Source organism: Vipera ursinii (genome assembly GCF_947247035.1).
Source record: "Vipera ursinii genome assembly, chromosome: 2".
Taxonomy (NCBI): domain Eukaryota; kingdom Metazoa; phylum Chordata; class Lepidosauria; order Squamata; family Viperidae; genus Vipera; species Vipera ursinii.
Window position 1 is genome coordinate 178,086,334 of NC_139513.1, and position 16,914 is coordinate 178,103,247.

The window sequence follows — 16,914 nt, forward strand, 5'->3', positions numbered from 1 at the left end:
TTACAATGTCAGCATATTGCCCCCAACAATCTGGGTCTTCATTTTACCAATCTTGGAAAGATGGAAGGCTGAGTCAAGTTCAAGCCCACTCAGATATTAATCAAATGTTGAAAATTCCCCTTTCCAATCTTATCTTGCTTGAAAATAGAGGCAGTATTTCTCCTGCATGCTGAAACTTACAGGAGTACAAGTACTTTAGCACTGCATTGCTTTCTGGAATTTCAAATCTGTACAGCTGATATTTCAATGAGAGACCACCAGATACCCTAGGAGCTATAGGCTAAATTAGAATTTGTGCTTCTAATGGTAAACCATTTCCTTAATGTTGCAAAAAAAAACCTGCATAATAATTCCATGAAACTGGCAAGAGCCAAATTTCTCTCAAGAGTCTTTATTGTTTCCAAACTACCACACAAATGCATCAAACAGTGCAAATCAGAAACATGCACCTCCCATGTTCTGAGTTTAAAATTCTGCTATGATGATCATGACTTAACATAGTCAAGATTCTACTTGGTCCCTATTGCCAGTTGCCATTTTGAAGCAGAAATCCTCCATTTGGAGGATTCAGCTAGTAAATTACAATGCACACTCCTGTCAAACTTTATTATCTTCCCAACTTCCTAATAGTTTAACTACTGCTCAGTGTCTTGAAAACTTCTTAATTCTTAGATGCACCTCCCAAAGTCCAAAGAGAGTCATTTTGAAATAGTAACTTGTCTAAAACTATAGCTCAGCATTTTAATTTCAATTTAAACCAGCTTTGGAAAACCGAAATGGAAAATTGAAATCTCAATCTTTTTTTAAATCAGTTGAGATGTGCCTCATATAATTTGAAATATCCTGATAGGCACATAAAGCAAAAAATAAACACCATGAATGCCTTTCATTCAAGTTAGCCATTCTGTTAAAAGGTTGAGTTCACACAAAGCTTTTCTGCTAAGAACTTAGGTTTAAGTGTTCATTAATCTGTTGAAGTAATATGGCCCTTTGAACCTAAAGGGCAAAGAATCAACAATTAAGTACTGTTCTATGTTAGTCAAATGCACTTTAGATATGTTTTCTAAATTTTAAGGATGAACAATAATACAAAGCCAGAATATTTTTTGCAGAAAAAAAGACTTTCAACCTAATTATCACTCAAACGAGGAGAGTACATTAAAGGCAACAATCAGCCCTTCCTAATCTAGAGCCATCCAGACGTGCTGGACTAGAATTCTGTTCATACCGTCTATGGAGGAGGAAAGCTACAAAACAAGTTATTAGAACAGCAGCAGGTGAAGGAAAGCTGGGTAAGCTTACACCGTGTAAGCGCAATGCTATGCCTTTTAACCCAACAGGCTCTCCTATGTGGCGACTGACTAGTACACCGAGAGCCAAATACAGATGCAACCAGTGTGGCTCCGTGTTTCCCTACTCCCCGGAAAATCTGCCCCCAAGAGCAACCTCCGAAAGGCGCGCTCCTACCCGTGAATGCACCATCCCCACCGCCCTCCTTACCCACCTCCCGCCGAAACTCTCGTGGAAAAAGGCTCCACGTCCCACCACCTCGAAACCGGAAGTAAGTTATGAAATATCCGCTCCAAAGCGTGCGGATGGGGTGGGGACTTTAAACGGCCTTTCCTCCCAGTCGACGTTTCGGTTTCACCTTTCCTTCGTGACCATCGTAAGAGTGGCGGAAGTACTTTACTTTCCATCCATGCTACCACGCGACACGATTGGCCAAGGATTTAACAGCAGCTTGTCTTTATTTGTTGCTTGTTCCACTTGGAAAATGAAATGTTTCCATTTCTTCCGCGTGACAAATTAATAAAACATTTGGAATTATCGCCTGCGTGACAATTAGGAAGGGTATTTCCTGCCTCACTTCCGGCTGGTGCAAGGAGAATTTGAATTTTTTCCCATCGTGCCCGGCAGAACTTGCTCCTTTCACCAATGATCGCTTTGCATCGGAAGCGGTTGTCATGGAGACCAATGTAGGTGTAGGGATGCTGATAGGCAAGTGAGCTGCGGCCTCCGACAAAGGGCGCGGGGAAAGCCTGGAAGGGCGGCAGTGGCCTTTTTAGAAGGCCAACGGGAGACAGCTGTAAGACTTCTCAGGCCGAGGCACCATTTGCTGTCAAGTCTGTCTGTATGCGTGTGGTAATTTTATTTTCCTTCTCAGTGCATCCCTTTTAGCCCTCAGCACCCGAAGAATTACCACTAGTCTCTGCCTACCGTTATCTCAGAAACGCCGGGTTGAACCACGCTGGTGTTTTGTCTCCCGTCCACTAAATCTTTTCTGACTCTCCACCCTCTCATTACCATCATTGCTGTCATGCCAGTAACACATCTGGAAGGAATAAAACCCCCTATTCATGAGCAGATATCGGAGCTGCAAAGCAAGATTCAGCTTCTAGGTAAGGGGTGCTGAAAATATAGAGGGTGAGAGGAAAAGGACGGGAAAAGTACAGCACCTAAATATAAATTACAAAACTATGGACATTTAGAAACAAGCCTCATTATGCCTAAAGGGTGGCTTTTTGCTCTTGTAAATTTCCATGGTGCAGTAAGAGTAATTAGACCAAATAGACTACATACTCAAAAAAACCTTTAAAAATATACAGAACAAAGACAAAAATGGAAAACAAAAACAAAGACATCAAAAAACATACACTAATGCTTTCCATCCTTTATCAACTCTCATCCTAAACTTTCCCCCCAACTTCTTTGCTTTTTTAATCCCTTAAATAGAGAATTTTTAATTATTACACTTTGATTGCCTACACATACTCTGTGCTGATCATAGTTTCAGAATACTTAGCAAAAGATTTACTTCACTGTTGTTGGCATTAAAATTAGATCTCAATTATCTTTCTCTTAACTGGGTAAAAGAAAAAGAAAAACTCCTTCCCCAAACCCAGGATAATTACAACTACGCTGTGATCTAAGTCTAAAAAAATGAATTTCTTGTGAAGAGTGCAATGTCTATGTAAACTTGTATGAGTTTAATGCCAGAATGTGATCCCTAGCATATAATGTTCTGTACCATACAGTCCATTGTTAGATATAGTAATAATGTGTAGCTTTATGCCATGTGTTTATGTCAATGAATATGTGTGAAAGAATACATGGGATCCATTCAAAGAAGGCCAAAAAGTCACAAAAGTTTTTTTGAGATTTCAGCTTAACATGTGGAGAATGACAACTTATGGGAAGTAGGGTTTTCACAAGAAAACCATAACAGATAGTTTGCATGTAAATTGGATCAGACAATGGCATTCTAGTGGAAAAGTATCAGAAGATATGAGAAAAGTGTCAAGTATGGATTTTCCAGGCTTGATAGAATCGTGAAACTTTATTAGAAAATATAAAAGATGTATGGGAACAGTAGTACTTGCTTGGGAGCCACTACACAGAACAAGTGGTTTGCTTAGATATCGCGCCTCAATTCTACAACTTACTTGAAAGAGGTTTTGAATTCTGTTTCATTAGTCAAACAAGTTCTTTGTTTATGAGTGTAAAAGAGAGGTTGATAGACCTCTTTACATACAGACTTCATACTAAAACAACTGAAAAAAGTTTATCTGGGGAAAAAATAGGCATTTGTTACAACTAAAAGTAACTATTGAAATATGCCAAATTTATGCCATCTAAGACCCTTTAGGAATTTCAATAACTGGAGTAAGATGAAACATGCTGTCAAACATTTATCATACTAGAAGTTATAACCAGTACCAAGGGAACTAAAGAATATTATTGAAATATTTCAATAAATATTCTTTTTTAAAACAAATTATAATTGGTGTTCCTCAAAAGAAAAGCAGAAAGATTACTGTTGTACGTCTTTGAAAAATTTGAGAAACAAAAAATGAGGACACAACCACCAGAAAACAAGAAGAAGCAACTTAAATAGCTGTTTCTACATTTGCAGTTCTTATCCTGGCTGGGATCAAAATAGTTTAAATAGTCTTACAGGAAGCTTCATGACTTAACAGTAGTTGAGAAGAGTTATATAAGATAGAAAAATCCTGAAATACCCATAATGGAGAAATATATTTTTAAGATGTCAGGACTAGCAGAGATGATAAAAGTCACTTGTTTGGTCAGGGACAACACAATAAATACTTTTACAACGGACTGGAAATCTTTTATTGACTTTTGCTGAAAATGGAAAAAAAATAAATGGTGATTTCTGGATGATGATTGAAAAAAGATTGAATAAAGGGATGAAAGGATTATGATAATTAAGGAGAGAAGAGGGATAATAAGTTGGTAGCTGCTATAAAGAAGGGCACAAGTAGTTTCATTCATACTTAGGATAAATAGGCTGTTTGTAAGGCTTAGAGTTCTTTGCTCAGTCCTTCAAATTAAACACACGCAATTGAATTTAACAAAGATTTGATGCTAATATGGCTTTGTATAAACAATCCCCATAAAGGTGAGAAAGAAATTGTAAGATCATATCACAGTCATACTTTTATTGTTGTCAAGTCCAATTAGACATAGGGAATTACGGAAATGCTAGCTTTATCAGTGTTGTCCGTATTCATATAAATATTCCAATAATATCAATCGAGCTAAAGTTAGCAACATATATTCAATTTACCGTAATTTATTTTTGATGGAATATAGAATTAATGAACATGTTTGGGAGAGATTTCTGCTTAAAATATCATACCATACAAAGTTTCCGTCAGAATCTATTTATATTTCATTTCTAACTATCTCCTCTGAGCTAAAACTAAATCTCATCTTCCCCTAGATTCTGCCATTCCCAAGGGGGCAGAGGGAACAGGCGTGGGGCTTTATGGCTTTCACTTCCTCCATTAAGTGTAACCTTTGGTTATTCTGCCTGTCTGCTATCCATCACAATATAACCAATTGCTTTCTTACTAGGCATTCCCTCTCAACTTACAGGCAACTAGAAAAGGGGGTGGGGTGGGAGAAATACAGGTTTGTTTCTCTGAATGAAGTGTGAGGAGGGTGGAAATGATCCTGCTGCAAACAGACTGTTATCTCTCCTTTCCCATGATGGACTTACCACCTGGAGATTGGCTGATCTGGAACTGGCCGAATGAACTGTGGGGTTGGGTTTGCTTGGGGACACTTTAAAAATATTGATCTGTGAGGGAATTCCTCAGATCCTGTCTATTATGCCTGCTATCTCCTATTTCTTAGTAAAAGTTCCTGCTTGGAAAAAGATGTGCGTTGAGGTGGGTTCTGACAGTTTCTATTTTCTTTTATAGAAACATTATGTAAAAGCTCTGGTTTCTAGGCTTGTAGAGATGAACATTGTTTCAAAATCTCATTTTCTACAGATAAAGTAAATACAAATTCATATAGAAAGAATTTCTATCATCACAGTTGTACTTCTGATTTACAGCATTAATTCCTTCATTTTATTGGCACATTAAGCAAATTCATTCAAAATTAACAATCTGTCAATTTGGAACTATTTGGCTTTGTTGGCTTTTTTCAATGCGCCAATAAGTACTTGATCAGCAGAGTGGTTTAATTTCTGCTCATTACAGAAGGTGACCGGAAAGCTTTCTATGAGAATTCACAATGGAACATCAAGAAGAACAAGGAGTCCATTTTGCGGCTGAGGCAGGAGAATAAGAAATTGCATCAGAGGTTGGCAGACCTCCTTGCGGTGAGTTTTATGGCTTTCTACTCTCTCGGTGAACCCTTGACAAATCATGATCCCCACTTCTTCTCCCTGTCTTTGGTATTGCTCCTCTTTTGTTGTGGGTTCATGTAGTATGACATTGGAAAAGAAAAGTATAGTGACTCTAATCTCATCTTTTCGTGGTAGAATATATTTAAGCTCTCTGCTTATTCCATTCAGGCTGCTTTCTTCAATATCAATAGCACTTAGACTTATATACTGCTTCACAGTGCTTTACAGCCCTCTCTAAACGGTTTACAGAATCAGCATATTGCCCCCAACAATCTGGTCCTCATCAAATGGGATTTCTAACAGACTGCTATGCTTACTACCTCCTCTCTTCAGAGCAAATTGTTTTTTAGTTTTGCCAGATTGAAGCATGTCACTGGTGAGTTCATTTGTCAAGCATCGTAACTTCTGATTTCATTGAGTATAAATGTGCAGATGCCAGATCAGAGTAGCAAAAATCCTGACAAGCACTAAATGGCAAAAGAGAATCGGAACACAAAACTATTTCTTGGCATCTGAAGCTTGTCTGTATTTTTCTGCTCAGATCTGGTAGGTTAATGCAAATAGCTGTTCCTGTCACTTTTGGAATATTGTAGTGGCTCTTTGCTTTGTGTGTATATATATATATATGTGTCTGTATATCTATGTGTATCTCTGTATTTGTATTCCAAAAGTGACAGGAACTGCCATTTGCCTTTATTCCTTGTATTTTTAGAAATATCATATAATATTTATATATATATAAATAATCTCAAATACTAAATCCTGTGATAAAGAAAAACAAAATCAGTTAAGCTTACAACATTGTTGTAACCTGTTCACTTTCCATTGTATCTGATGGGCTTGCTTGTCACTTAATAACATAAATGGTTCTTTCCTAATACTGCTCTAGCAAGGTTTATTATAAGTGTGTAGTATTTCTCAGAAAAAAATGTATTTTAAGCCTTTTCTGTATCTTCTGTATTTTTTAAATTAGGAAAAAAGGAAGGAAGGCAGCAGAGCTCTGAAAGGGTCTGTTGCTTGTGTCTTTCTCTCATCCCCCATTTATTCATAAGCTGGCTTCAGGGGTTATGTAGAGCTATACTCTGATTTATTTGTTTTTGGTCTTGTGTGATATAAGGACACACTGTAGTTTAGGATTATGTATGAATCAAACTACCAATTTTTATTCAACAAAAATTAATACTGAAATCCAGCCAATAATGGTATTTATTTTTTCAGAAATTTAGATTTAGATTACCTTCACATAAGGAGTATAATTGTTTTGGGATGTTGTTTTTTCCCAGGGAGAAGAAAAAGTCATTAAGGCTGCATTCCAAGAACATCCAACTGAACAAGGAGCTGTGAAAAATAAAACTGGGGAGGTAATTGATCATTCAAAGATTTCTGAAATTCATTGCTAGATAGAAACTGGCATGTAAGGGATTGGGATTACAAGAAAAGAAGTCTGAGTTAACATGCGTCTACTGCAGGGGTGGGGAACTATGGTCCTTTTATGACTTCTGGACTTCAACTCCCAAGTTCCTGAATCAGGAATTCTGGGAGTTGAAGTCCACAAGTTATAAAGGGGCTATAGTTCCCCACCTCTGCTCTACTGAATATCATGGGTTCTTATTTTTCAAAATGTACATAGAATTCTAGTCTTAGATGGAATCTAAGGTTAGTTTATTCACAAAAAAGAGCAAATCCCAGGCCTATGCCATAAAAGATTATGGTTTTGAATTAGACAACTATAAGCCTGGTATTGTTTTTGATCATATAAACTCCAAAACTTCAAATTCCACAAACAATAACCAGGCTAAATGATATTATCATACCCCATCAATTTTGAAAGATTTGTGCTTTCAATTTGTTTCTACATATTGTTATATGATAGTTTTAATTTTAAAATGTCTTCTTGAATAACAGCCTATTTTAAAGTCCACTTTATAAATTATGAATTTGCTGATTGCTAAAAGTTTTTCTCTAAATATCTTGCTTTAGAGAACTTTATTTTTAAGGAGTAAAAAATAATTTCAGAAATGGCATTCTATTTGGTATTTTTCCTAGTACACTTGGGAGATACCAACACTGGCACCTTTGAACCCTTTTGAAGTATAACAAAATATGTTAATCCACTGGCATAAAATGAAACCCTACACACTTCAGGCTCGCTTGCTTCCTTTGCTTCTAGCAGGACTAGAAAGAAACGTTTAAAAGTTTTACTCTGTTTTAGACTAGCTACCAATAAATACTTCATTTGAACAAGGAATATTGCAGTGACTTAATTATGGTTACCCCAAAGAAAATAGCCCTACCTTCAAACTGATCACAACCTAATCAGAAACAGATTAGTTTTAGAGAATAAGTAATTCATCTAGCTGTTTGTGGCGTGTGCGTTTATCTTACTTTTGCTTTTCCTAAATATTTTTTCTTTATGTGTTTTAATTTTGTTAAATGAGGGAAATTAAAACTAATGTAATTGAAATGAAAAACTGCCTTTATTTAAAAAAAAGATTTCTCAGGCTCTGCAGTATCTGCTTGCTCAGATGAAATTATATATGAATATAAAACTACCTAAATACCTACAGGGAGGTTGGAGTAGAGGCGGACAGTCAGATGAAAAAACAAGCATTGCAATGTAATGTCTGTTCCTTTTATACATGCACCAAGGGGTGAAGTTTGTATTGTGATTAAACCATGCAATGCTTCTGCAACTTGGGAAAGTAGATTCCTCAGTTTAGGTTTTTTCAGATCTATTAAAAATTATTATCTGTCTATATTTCAAATCCTTCTCTCCTCATTAAATGAACAGCCTGTGCAATTGTTCACATTGCTTTCAACCCTTTTCTTTCCTCACTACTTTAAAGGGTGCTATTCAGATAATCAATCATCGACTATGCGAGAAAATCAATCAGTTAAACAATTTGAAACATCAAGTGGAGATGAGGAAGCTCAGGCTGGAGGAGCTGCAGACTCAGTACAGTACTAAGGCACAAGAAATCAATGATATGCAAGAAATGGAAGAAGGGAACATTGAGGCAGCCAAGGTGAGAGAAGCCTGAATCTCTCGGAAGGAGAATGCCAATACCTTCCCTGAGCTTTCCTCACATGGGCTGGGGCCCCTTCCCAATATCCAGATAGGAACAGTCTTTCCTCCAGATTTATTTAAAATAAAGCATTGCCATAAAACCTCAGATGATTGTGTTGAAGGTTGTTTGGAACCTCTTCCTTTTAGAAGTGCAAAACACAATAAGTTGTTGTGGCTGCAGTAGGATGGGAAGCCTTGAGAGCCAGGACCCTTGCCTTCCTTGTTTTCTTAAAAAAGTGGGACCAAATGAATCAGTGCGTGAAGGTTTGAAAATGGCTTCATCTAACCAAAGCCAATATCTAGAGCCACCCAGGTAACATGAGGTCCAAGCTTTAAAACAGAGGCGGGTGAATGTACCATTGCCCTTCCTGCAACTCCTCTTCGATTTTCCACCTCCTGAAGAGTTGTATTCAGTGCCAGGTGTTCCCACCCTTATCTTAGTGTCAAGGTCAGCTGTATTATTCAGTCAGCTCTCACAACAAAAAAAGGAAATTTATTTGCTGTACCAGGTTTCACCACAAGATGTCATCAGTAACATATAACATGCAATGTAGGCATTTTCTTTTTCCAAATTAATATAGAACTTTTGTAGGATTAGTCCAAATTTTTTCCTTAATTCACAGCTTAGAGAAAAGATAGGGTAGTGGATTCCCAGCAACAAATAGTTTTTTTGTAAATAGAGACGAAATTACTTAATTACTTTGCTGAATTAATTAAAGTTCTTTTGTAGCTTTGAAGCTTTAAGATTTGTTCCCAAAGTAGATGTTCGCCGTTTTCTCAAAAAATGGGGAAAGAGATTTTCAGAAAAGTCCCACAGGAAGATAGTTAGGGAATAAGAAAGGTAAAAGCTCACCCAGGTTCTCCAGATTGCTTCTTAGTGCTAGGTAGTGCTTTGGCTTTTGGCAGAGAGCGGTTTAATGATCGGCCATCTTTATGGCCGGTCTCTTCTTCAGGTCAAAGGAGATGATTCCGGATTCCAGCAGAGGGCTGTCAGCCTTCCACGATCGCAGGAAAGTCCTCCTCTCAGTAATCGCCCCCCAGGGCGATTTTTGACCCTTTTCAGGGTCCTCCAAAAAAGAAAGAAATCGACGGCAGGAAACAGGCTGTTCCTGCACGTCCGGAAGCGCCGCGTGCGCAAACCGGAAGACCCTGCAACTCCTCTTCATGGAATACAATGATGACTAAAAGATGTCTTATATTTTGCTGTTTTGCTATTCAGACATTCCAAACATTATCAGATATCAGCTCTCATTTTTTATAAGTGGCAGGTGTCCTCATGGGACAATTATTAGTTATGGGAGGGGCAAGCTAATTTGGATTGGAATTGTGGCAAGAGTATTCCCCTCGCTACATTACAATTCCCAGAGACACTTTATATGATATGGACACCCCTATACATTTGATAAATAAATTTCCTAAACACTTCCTCTGTTTAACAATGAAAATTAAGCTTGCATTTGCTAATTATAAGCTTTAATATGTAGTTGTTGGCTATTATTGTAAAAATATGTAAATATATCATAAGAGGGAGGCAAAAACAAGTCTACTTTTTGCTCCCTTAGGTCTGTCCTTATTTTAGCTATTAGATTTACATCTAAGTATTAAAAATAGACTTGATTTATGTACCCTAATTATAGATAAGCTGGTCAAAGCAGAGAGAGATGAGGAAGGAATAGCACAATTAGATTTCCAAGCAATGGATAAAAATTTAGTCTCTTGGAGCCTAACTATTAATTTCTATACCAGGTTTCTTTGTCTTTCCATAAAGTTTTGATAGAGATGTTCTACCATTTTGAATGTTCTGCTACTTAGATTTGAATTATTTGCTCATCTGAAAATAAAGAAGAATGCTACACAGATTCATGCTATTAACTTTGTGCATGCGCCACATTATAATCACTAGTTCATTAGCTTATAATGAACAAGAACTCCAGGAAAGGGCCTATAATTCAAGGATACAATACTTGGTTTGAGTAGAGAAGATCCCTAGTTCACTTTCTAGCATTAAACTCACATAGGAGGCCATAGGTTACAGGATTAAATTGGAATACAAGGTATTACCCTAGACGTTCAGGCAGGTATTTGTTTAGTATGGTTCATTTCTGAAGCTCCATGTGTGTGCTTATATATGTGAAAGGAAAGCAAAATTATAACCTTACAGAAATAGATATCTTTCACTGGAAGTTATAAATAGTTTAAAGCATTTCGGGTGTTTATATTGGGCTTTTATAGACTTGGTTCCAGATATTTCTGTCTCCCATTTATGATCAATTTGTATAATGCTATGTTTTTTACTTTTTAAATTTGATAAAGCCTCTTTTTGGGAGTGGCCTTTAGTCATATACAGTTGCTATTTAACGTGTAACCAGACTGAAATACTGAGATAATTAAATTGTTCATTAGGTAACAAAAGCATCCCTAAAGAATGAACTGTGACTACAAACAGATCAATCATTCTTCTTCTGGGATGCTCAAAATAAATAAAATGCCTAAGAGTATTTTACGTATGACCTCATACAATACCTTGAATTTATATACATTGGAAAAGGGGGAAAAGAGTAACCAGATCATAAGTGTCCAATAAGAAGTTCTGGACTTTTACCAGATTACAGTTCACACTATTTGAAGAACAGAACAATGCAATCTAACAAGAAAGCAACACTGGCTGAGGAATTCTGGGAATTGAAGTCCACAAGTCATAAAAGGGCCAAGTTTGAAGACCCCTGGGCCAGACCAAAGGGCTTGCCCTATTAGTACTGTGGCTATATGGAGTTTGAGTGACTCCAGATGTGAAGTGTTATTTTTAAATTGTTACATTCCACAATGTGAAAAACACTGAGAAGGAAAAATTGGACTCTTGGGCATTGAGCTACTGTAAAGCAATTCAGCAACTGTATAGTAGCTTGCAACAGGGACCAAATTGAATTGGATGGAGTTTTAGAGGCTTTTCAATATCCTTGGCTTAGCTGCTATCTTAGTTTGCTGCTTTTTGCATCCAGACTCTGCGAACACTGGAGAATCGCTTGGAAAAGGCCCGATTCAAGACTGAGGAGGCTGTACGCATCACCAACATGTATAAGAAACTAAAAGCACATATGCAGGTATGATGCATTTATCAAAATAGATTATTTCAAAACAGGGTACACAACTCTAGCCATTCCCTAGTGCCTTGAAAGAAAGAAGATATGTTTTAGCCTTGAAAGAAAAAAGATATGTGTAGTGCTATTCAATTTGCAGTAATCAAAAGCATCGTAACAGTTTTGCTCCTGGGTTTCCTGGGGAGAAGGTGCCTAATCTCTGAACTCCTACTAATATCTGGATTGTGGATTTAGGAATAGTATGACCTCAATAATTTTGTCATATTTGCAACACCAGTAACTTTATGGCCCATGGTGGAAAATGTGGAACATTAAAGTTGATTATTCTATAATTCATTCTGAACTTTTCATCCCCTTTCCAGGAGGAAAGCTTGCATTTTCAGAACAAGCTGGATGCCCTGGAAGCGGAAATCTTACGTCTGCGCCATGAGCTCCAAGAACTGGAAAGCGTTAACACTGATGCACAACATGCTCGCAATGTTGCTAGGGTAGGAGAATGGGATCAGCATAGTATTAAATAAAAGATGAGCTATCAGTAATGGAAGAGAATATGTAACTGCTCTGTTCAGCATCACAACCATACCTTAGGATCTAACTCAGATAAGATGCTATTGGTTTCTGGTATATTCAGACTGGTCAATTTTTAATGGGAATTAAGAGTTGTAAGGAAAGATCATAGCTGCAAGAAATGGAGCCACTTTGCCAAAGGTGTATGAGAGAAATGGCATGGCATTTAGAAATCCAGGAGTGTGCAGGTGAATGTCAGGGGATGTATCGGGATAAGGAAATCCATCTAATTATTTACCTGGAATCATAATTTTGCAGAATTAATTACGTTTTTATACACACATCATTTCCATTTTTTCTTGATTGTTTCAAGCTTTTAAATATGATTTGTTCTGGAGGCATCTTAGAAGAATCATATTAGGAAAAACTTGCTAAAAGCGAACAGAAAATAACAACTGATATGTTCCCTATTCGTAACAATGTGCCCAATAATAAGCTCTGTTTGACAAATTCCTGGAATATATTTGGAGGTTTTCATTAAAGGTATGTAGAGGAAATGGGGTGGATTTCCATGAGGCGATCTATACAGGTTAGGGAAAGATTAATAAGAACTTAAGCTGTGTCTTGCTGGAGTGTCTCTGACCATTGTAGCCCAGCAATTTGTTTTTACAGTGGCCAAACAAATTGCTCAAGGAAACCCAGCAGATGAACTTCAGAGGCAGTCATACTGCCATCGAGACTAATAGCCATTAATTCCCAAAACTTTTTAAAAGGATTCTTAACTCTGGATAAACCAGTGCTATCATCATATCAGTGTATTTAATGGACCATTTCAAACAACCTTAAGAATAGCAGAACTGTGCAGATCAGGGCAGTATGTCATGTTTGTTTCCCCTTACAATGCAGGAGCAGCTTTTGACTCAAGAAGAAACCATCTATCGAGAAAGAAAGATTCGGGATAAGAAACTGAAAGACATAAAGAAAATGACAGAAGAAAAGAGAGCACAGAATGAACGTGCAGAAAGACGGGTAGTGTAGCATCTTTTGCTATCCATGAAGTGAACCATATTTCCCAAAAAAGGAAAATGACATTGAAGTTAAGATGTCTTTTTCCCAAAATAAAACAGAAAAAATAAATAAATGCAGAAAAAAGTCCTATGCAATGCCTAGATTTATCTTTCAATCTAGAATTGCCAATTCCCATTGAAATTAATCTGAAAAAATATCTCACTCATCAATAAATATGTAGCTAAGTGACACAGTTCCTTTAGAATGGAATAGAGCTGGAAGGGACCATAGAGGTCTTCTAGTCCAGCCCTCTGCTCAAGTAGGAGAACCTATATCATTTCAGACAAGTGACTCTCTAGTCTCTTATTTAAAACCTCCAGTGATGGAGCCCCCATGATTTCTGAAGGCAAGCTGTTCCATTAGTTAATTGTCCTCACCATTAGGAAGTTTCTCCTTAATTCCAGGTTGCTTCTTTCTTTGATCAGTTTCCAACCATTGTTTCTTGTCCTGCCTTCTGGTGCTTTGGAGAATAGTTTGACGCCCTCTTCTTTGTGGCAGCCCCTCAAATACTGGAATACTGCTATCATGTCACCCCTGTTTCTTCTTTTCTTTAGACTAGCCAAACCCAAGTCCTGCAGCTGTTCTTCATATCTTTTAGTCTCCAGGCCTTTGATTATCTTAGTTGCTCTTCTCTGAATTTTTTCCAAAGTCTCAACATCTTTTTTGTAGTAAGGTAACCAAAATTGCTTGCAGTGTTCCAAGTGTGGTCTTACTAGGGTTTTATCAAGTGGTACTAATATTTTGCGTGATCTCGATTCTATTCCTCTGTTTATGCAACCCAGTACTTGTATTAGCTTTTTTGGCTGCTGTTGCACACTGCTGGCTCATATTCAAGTGATCATCCACTAGGACTCCTAGATCCCTCTCACAGTTACTGTTTTTGAGCCAGGTCTTGCCTAATCTGTTCTTAAACCTTTGATTTTTCCTGCCAAACTGTAAAACTTTGCTTTTCTCCACACTAAAGTTCATTTTGTTGGATAGGACTCATTGTTCAAGTTTGTCAAGATCTTTTTGGATCCTGAGCTTGTCTTCTGGGGTGTTGGCTATTCCTGTCAGTTTAGTGTCATCTGCAAATTTGATGAGTTCCCCTTCTATTCCCTCATCTAACTCATTAATGAAGATATTGAAGAGTACTGGGCCTAAGACATACCCCACTGCTTACCTCTCTCCATGTGGATGTAGTACCATTGAGGACTACTTGTTGAGTATGGTTTGTCAGCCAGCTAGTATGGTTTGTCAGCCAGTTATATACAGTATGTACAGTTTATATGCTCAAGAAAATACAAACTTGATAGAAGTAACATTTAAAAGAAAGGCCCAACCAAAAATGTTAATTGAATAAAAACCACATATTAAAATTAATCACCCATAAAATAAACCATTGTGCTAAAATTAATCCTTTCTCTTTATATATAACGATTCTCCTCACAGACAAACCACTTTCACATGAGAAAAAGACAAATGTTCGCATCTACATTTTAGTTTTGTTTCCAATAGTAGCAGCACAAAAGACAGAGAAACAGAGAAAACATAGCATAGGGATGAGGTAAGGGTTATGAGTCCTGAAAGTGTAGAAAAGAGAAAAAAGCTTTCTTGTTGGAGTCATCAGACCAACAGCAGATATGATGATGATAACTTTATTGTCACTTGGAATGTACACCAATCGGCATACATCAAAATGAAATTTTGTTGCATACAGCTCTCAAAGGGTCACCACCTCCGATATATACTCCTTGTTCGTGGCCTGCTCAAATTTCACATTGTCCATTTTAGTCTCTAGGGAGTGAACGATGGCAAACAGGACAGATGGAAATGGGGCTCCTATCCTTCCTAAATCAAGATGGCCTAGCTGATTTTTAAATACATCCAAGCTTTTGGCAGTTGTATCTAAAGCCGTTTTCAGATCCCATTGACTGATTTCCAGCAGCAGTAACCTTTTATTTTTAGTAAATAAAAGGCTTATTTATATGTTTATAAGATTTATGTACTGACCATCTCAAATCCAAGAAACTCCAAGATGTGTACAAAATGCAAAATTCCCCCATAATTTGGGGGGGGGGGTGAGGAGCTTTACTGGGTAAATCGATTAGATATATCAGGCTTCATGACTCTAATATTGAAAATTTAAATAAACTCAAACTGGATTTTAAAAACTGATAATATGCCCCTCCCCTTTTATTGGGGTTGCAGCATACTGATTGGAGCAGATTAACGTTTCCATCACCAGTGTAAAAATCACTGATGTTTCAATAAGACTTAAACAACTTCCATTGGCTATGTTATATAACCCATACTAATTGCATACAAAGTATATTTTATACATATCTACTTAATTTTATCCATTTCTGGAGCTAAGAAAAAATGTATATATGAGGCACTGAAGCCATCCTCTGATTTTGGAAACTCTTGTCCTTTTCCTAATATACACATTGGATTCATGATTTGTCTTAAACTATGGCTTGTTTTAACCCTTGTTCATTAAATATGTTATAAATACCAAGTTCCCATATCATCCTGTCATAAACTATAGTTTTCAGATCACAGTGGCTAGATTTACATAGCATGTTAAACCAAGCAACCTACCGTATATTATATTTTACAATATAATGTGAACCAAGCCATAGTCAATCCAACTTATTATTTATTTAGAACATTTATATAGCAGCCTCTTTTACAACCAGCCCTGAGTGGCTACCAATCAAAATTTAAAAGACATATAAAATCATTTTAAAACTATAAAACTCAGTCTGTTAAAATATTAAAACACTAAAACAACAAAAATCTGACACCAGTCATTTCTAATGTGTGAACATCTAATCCCCAACACTTTGGGGAAAATCCATCTTTTTCACAGAATTGTATGTAGCTTATTCCAAGTAACAGTGCCTTCCATTTGAAATAGTAGAATATTGTCTTTTGCATGGACATCTAGAAACCATCCATCTGGAAAAATATAAGTTTGCTTGACAGATTTCAGGCCATGCTAGAAGACCAGAAATAGTCTTGTAAATAGTCTTGAAAACTGAGGTGTTTATTATGAATTTGGTTTCCACTATCAAATTCTATGCTTTGGTATGTATATGTAAACGTGGAATAAAAAAAGTTATGCAACTGTTATTTGCAGACCTACTGTTTTCATGTTCCATGTGTATTTTATGTGTTCCAGCACTCCCAGAAGGATCGTATCCCATTTGGAACTGAAGATCTGCTTAGAGAACCTCAGTTTAAGAAATCAAACATCTTGAAAACCAAACAGGCTGTTCTCACCGCATCTGAAAACTTTGACAAAGTCCGAGCAGCCACTGGGGTCACTGAGGCTAATGTAAGAGCTTTATGTATTGTGTGCTGCAAATATTTTGTAATTCCTTCCTAAAGTCCGGGTTTTTGGTTTCCCATTCAGTTCTCACCATTGTGCAGGTATGGAGAATTTGGAATATTTGATTTTCATGAAGAGGTGGATAGAATGGCCAAACATACGTGGTGGAAGGGTGTGGTCATCTTTCTAGCAATCC

At 37.0% G+C, this 16,914-nt stretch overlaps 2 protein-coding genes across 9 annotated transcripts in view; one reads left to right on the forward strand and one right to left on the reverse strand.

Annotated features, from left to right (window-relative positions):
- Window positions 1–1,862, reverse strand: part of PRKCSH (PRKCSH beta subunit of glucosidase II) — a 58,117-nt gene extending 56,255 nt beyond the window's left edge. For 2 of the 4 annotated variants that reach the window (XM_083354696.1, XM_083354692.1), the window contains exon 1: window positions 1,505–1,626. The gene's annotated coding sequence lies outside the window, so the exon portion shown is untranslated. Of the gene's footprint in view, window positions 1–1,500; window positions 1,627–1,648 lie in introns of those variants that run through there. The other 2 variants (XM_083354693.1, XM_083354694.1) reach the window with 2 other exon arrangements.
- A 169-nt stretch (window positions 1,863–2,031) lies between these two features.
- Window positions 2,032–16,914, forward strand: part of ODAD3 (outer dynein arm docking complex subunit 3) — a 28,234-nt gene continuing 13,351 nt past the window's right edge. For 3 of the 5 annotated variants that reach the window (XR_014491461.1, XM_083354688.1, XM_083354689.1), the window contains exons 1-8: window positions 2,032–2,399; window positions 5,514–5,635; window positions 6,946–7,023; window positions 8,509–8,688; window positions 11,729–11,830; window positions 12,190–12,315; window positions 13,241–13,363; window positions 16,569–16,724. Coding sequence is in view for 4 of the 5 variants with exons in the window: in XM_083354688.1 (XP_083210814.1) it covers window positions 2,318–2,399; window positions 5,514–5,635; window positions 6,946–7,023; window positions 8,509–8,688; window positions 11,729–11,830; window positions 12,190–12,315; window positions 13,241–13,363; window positions 16,569–16,724 (969 nt within the window). In the remaining variant the exon portion in view is untranslated. Of the gene's footprint in view, window positions 2,400–5,513; window positions 5,636–5,928; window positions 6,039–6,945; window positions 7,024–8,508; window positions 8,689–11,728; window positions 11,831–12,189; window positions 12,316–13,240; window positions 13,364–16,568; window positions 16,725–16,914 lie in introns of those variants that run through there. The other 2 variants (XM_083354690.1, XM_083354691.1) reach the window with 2 other exon arrangements.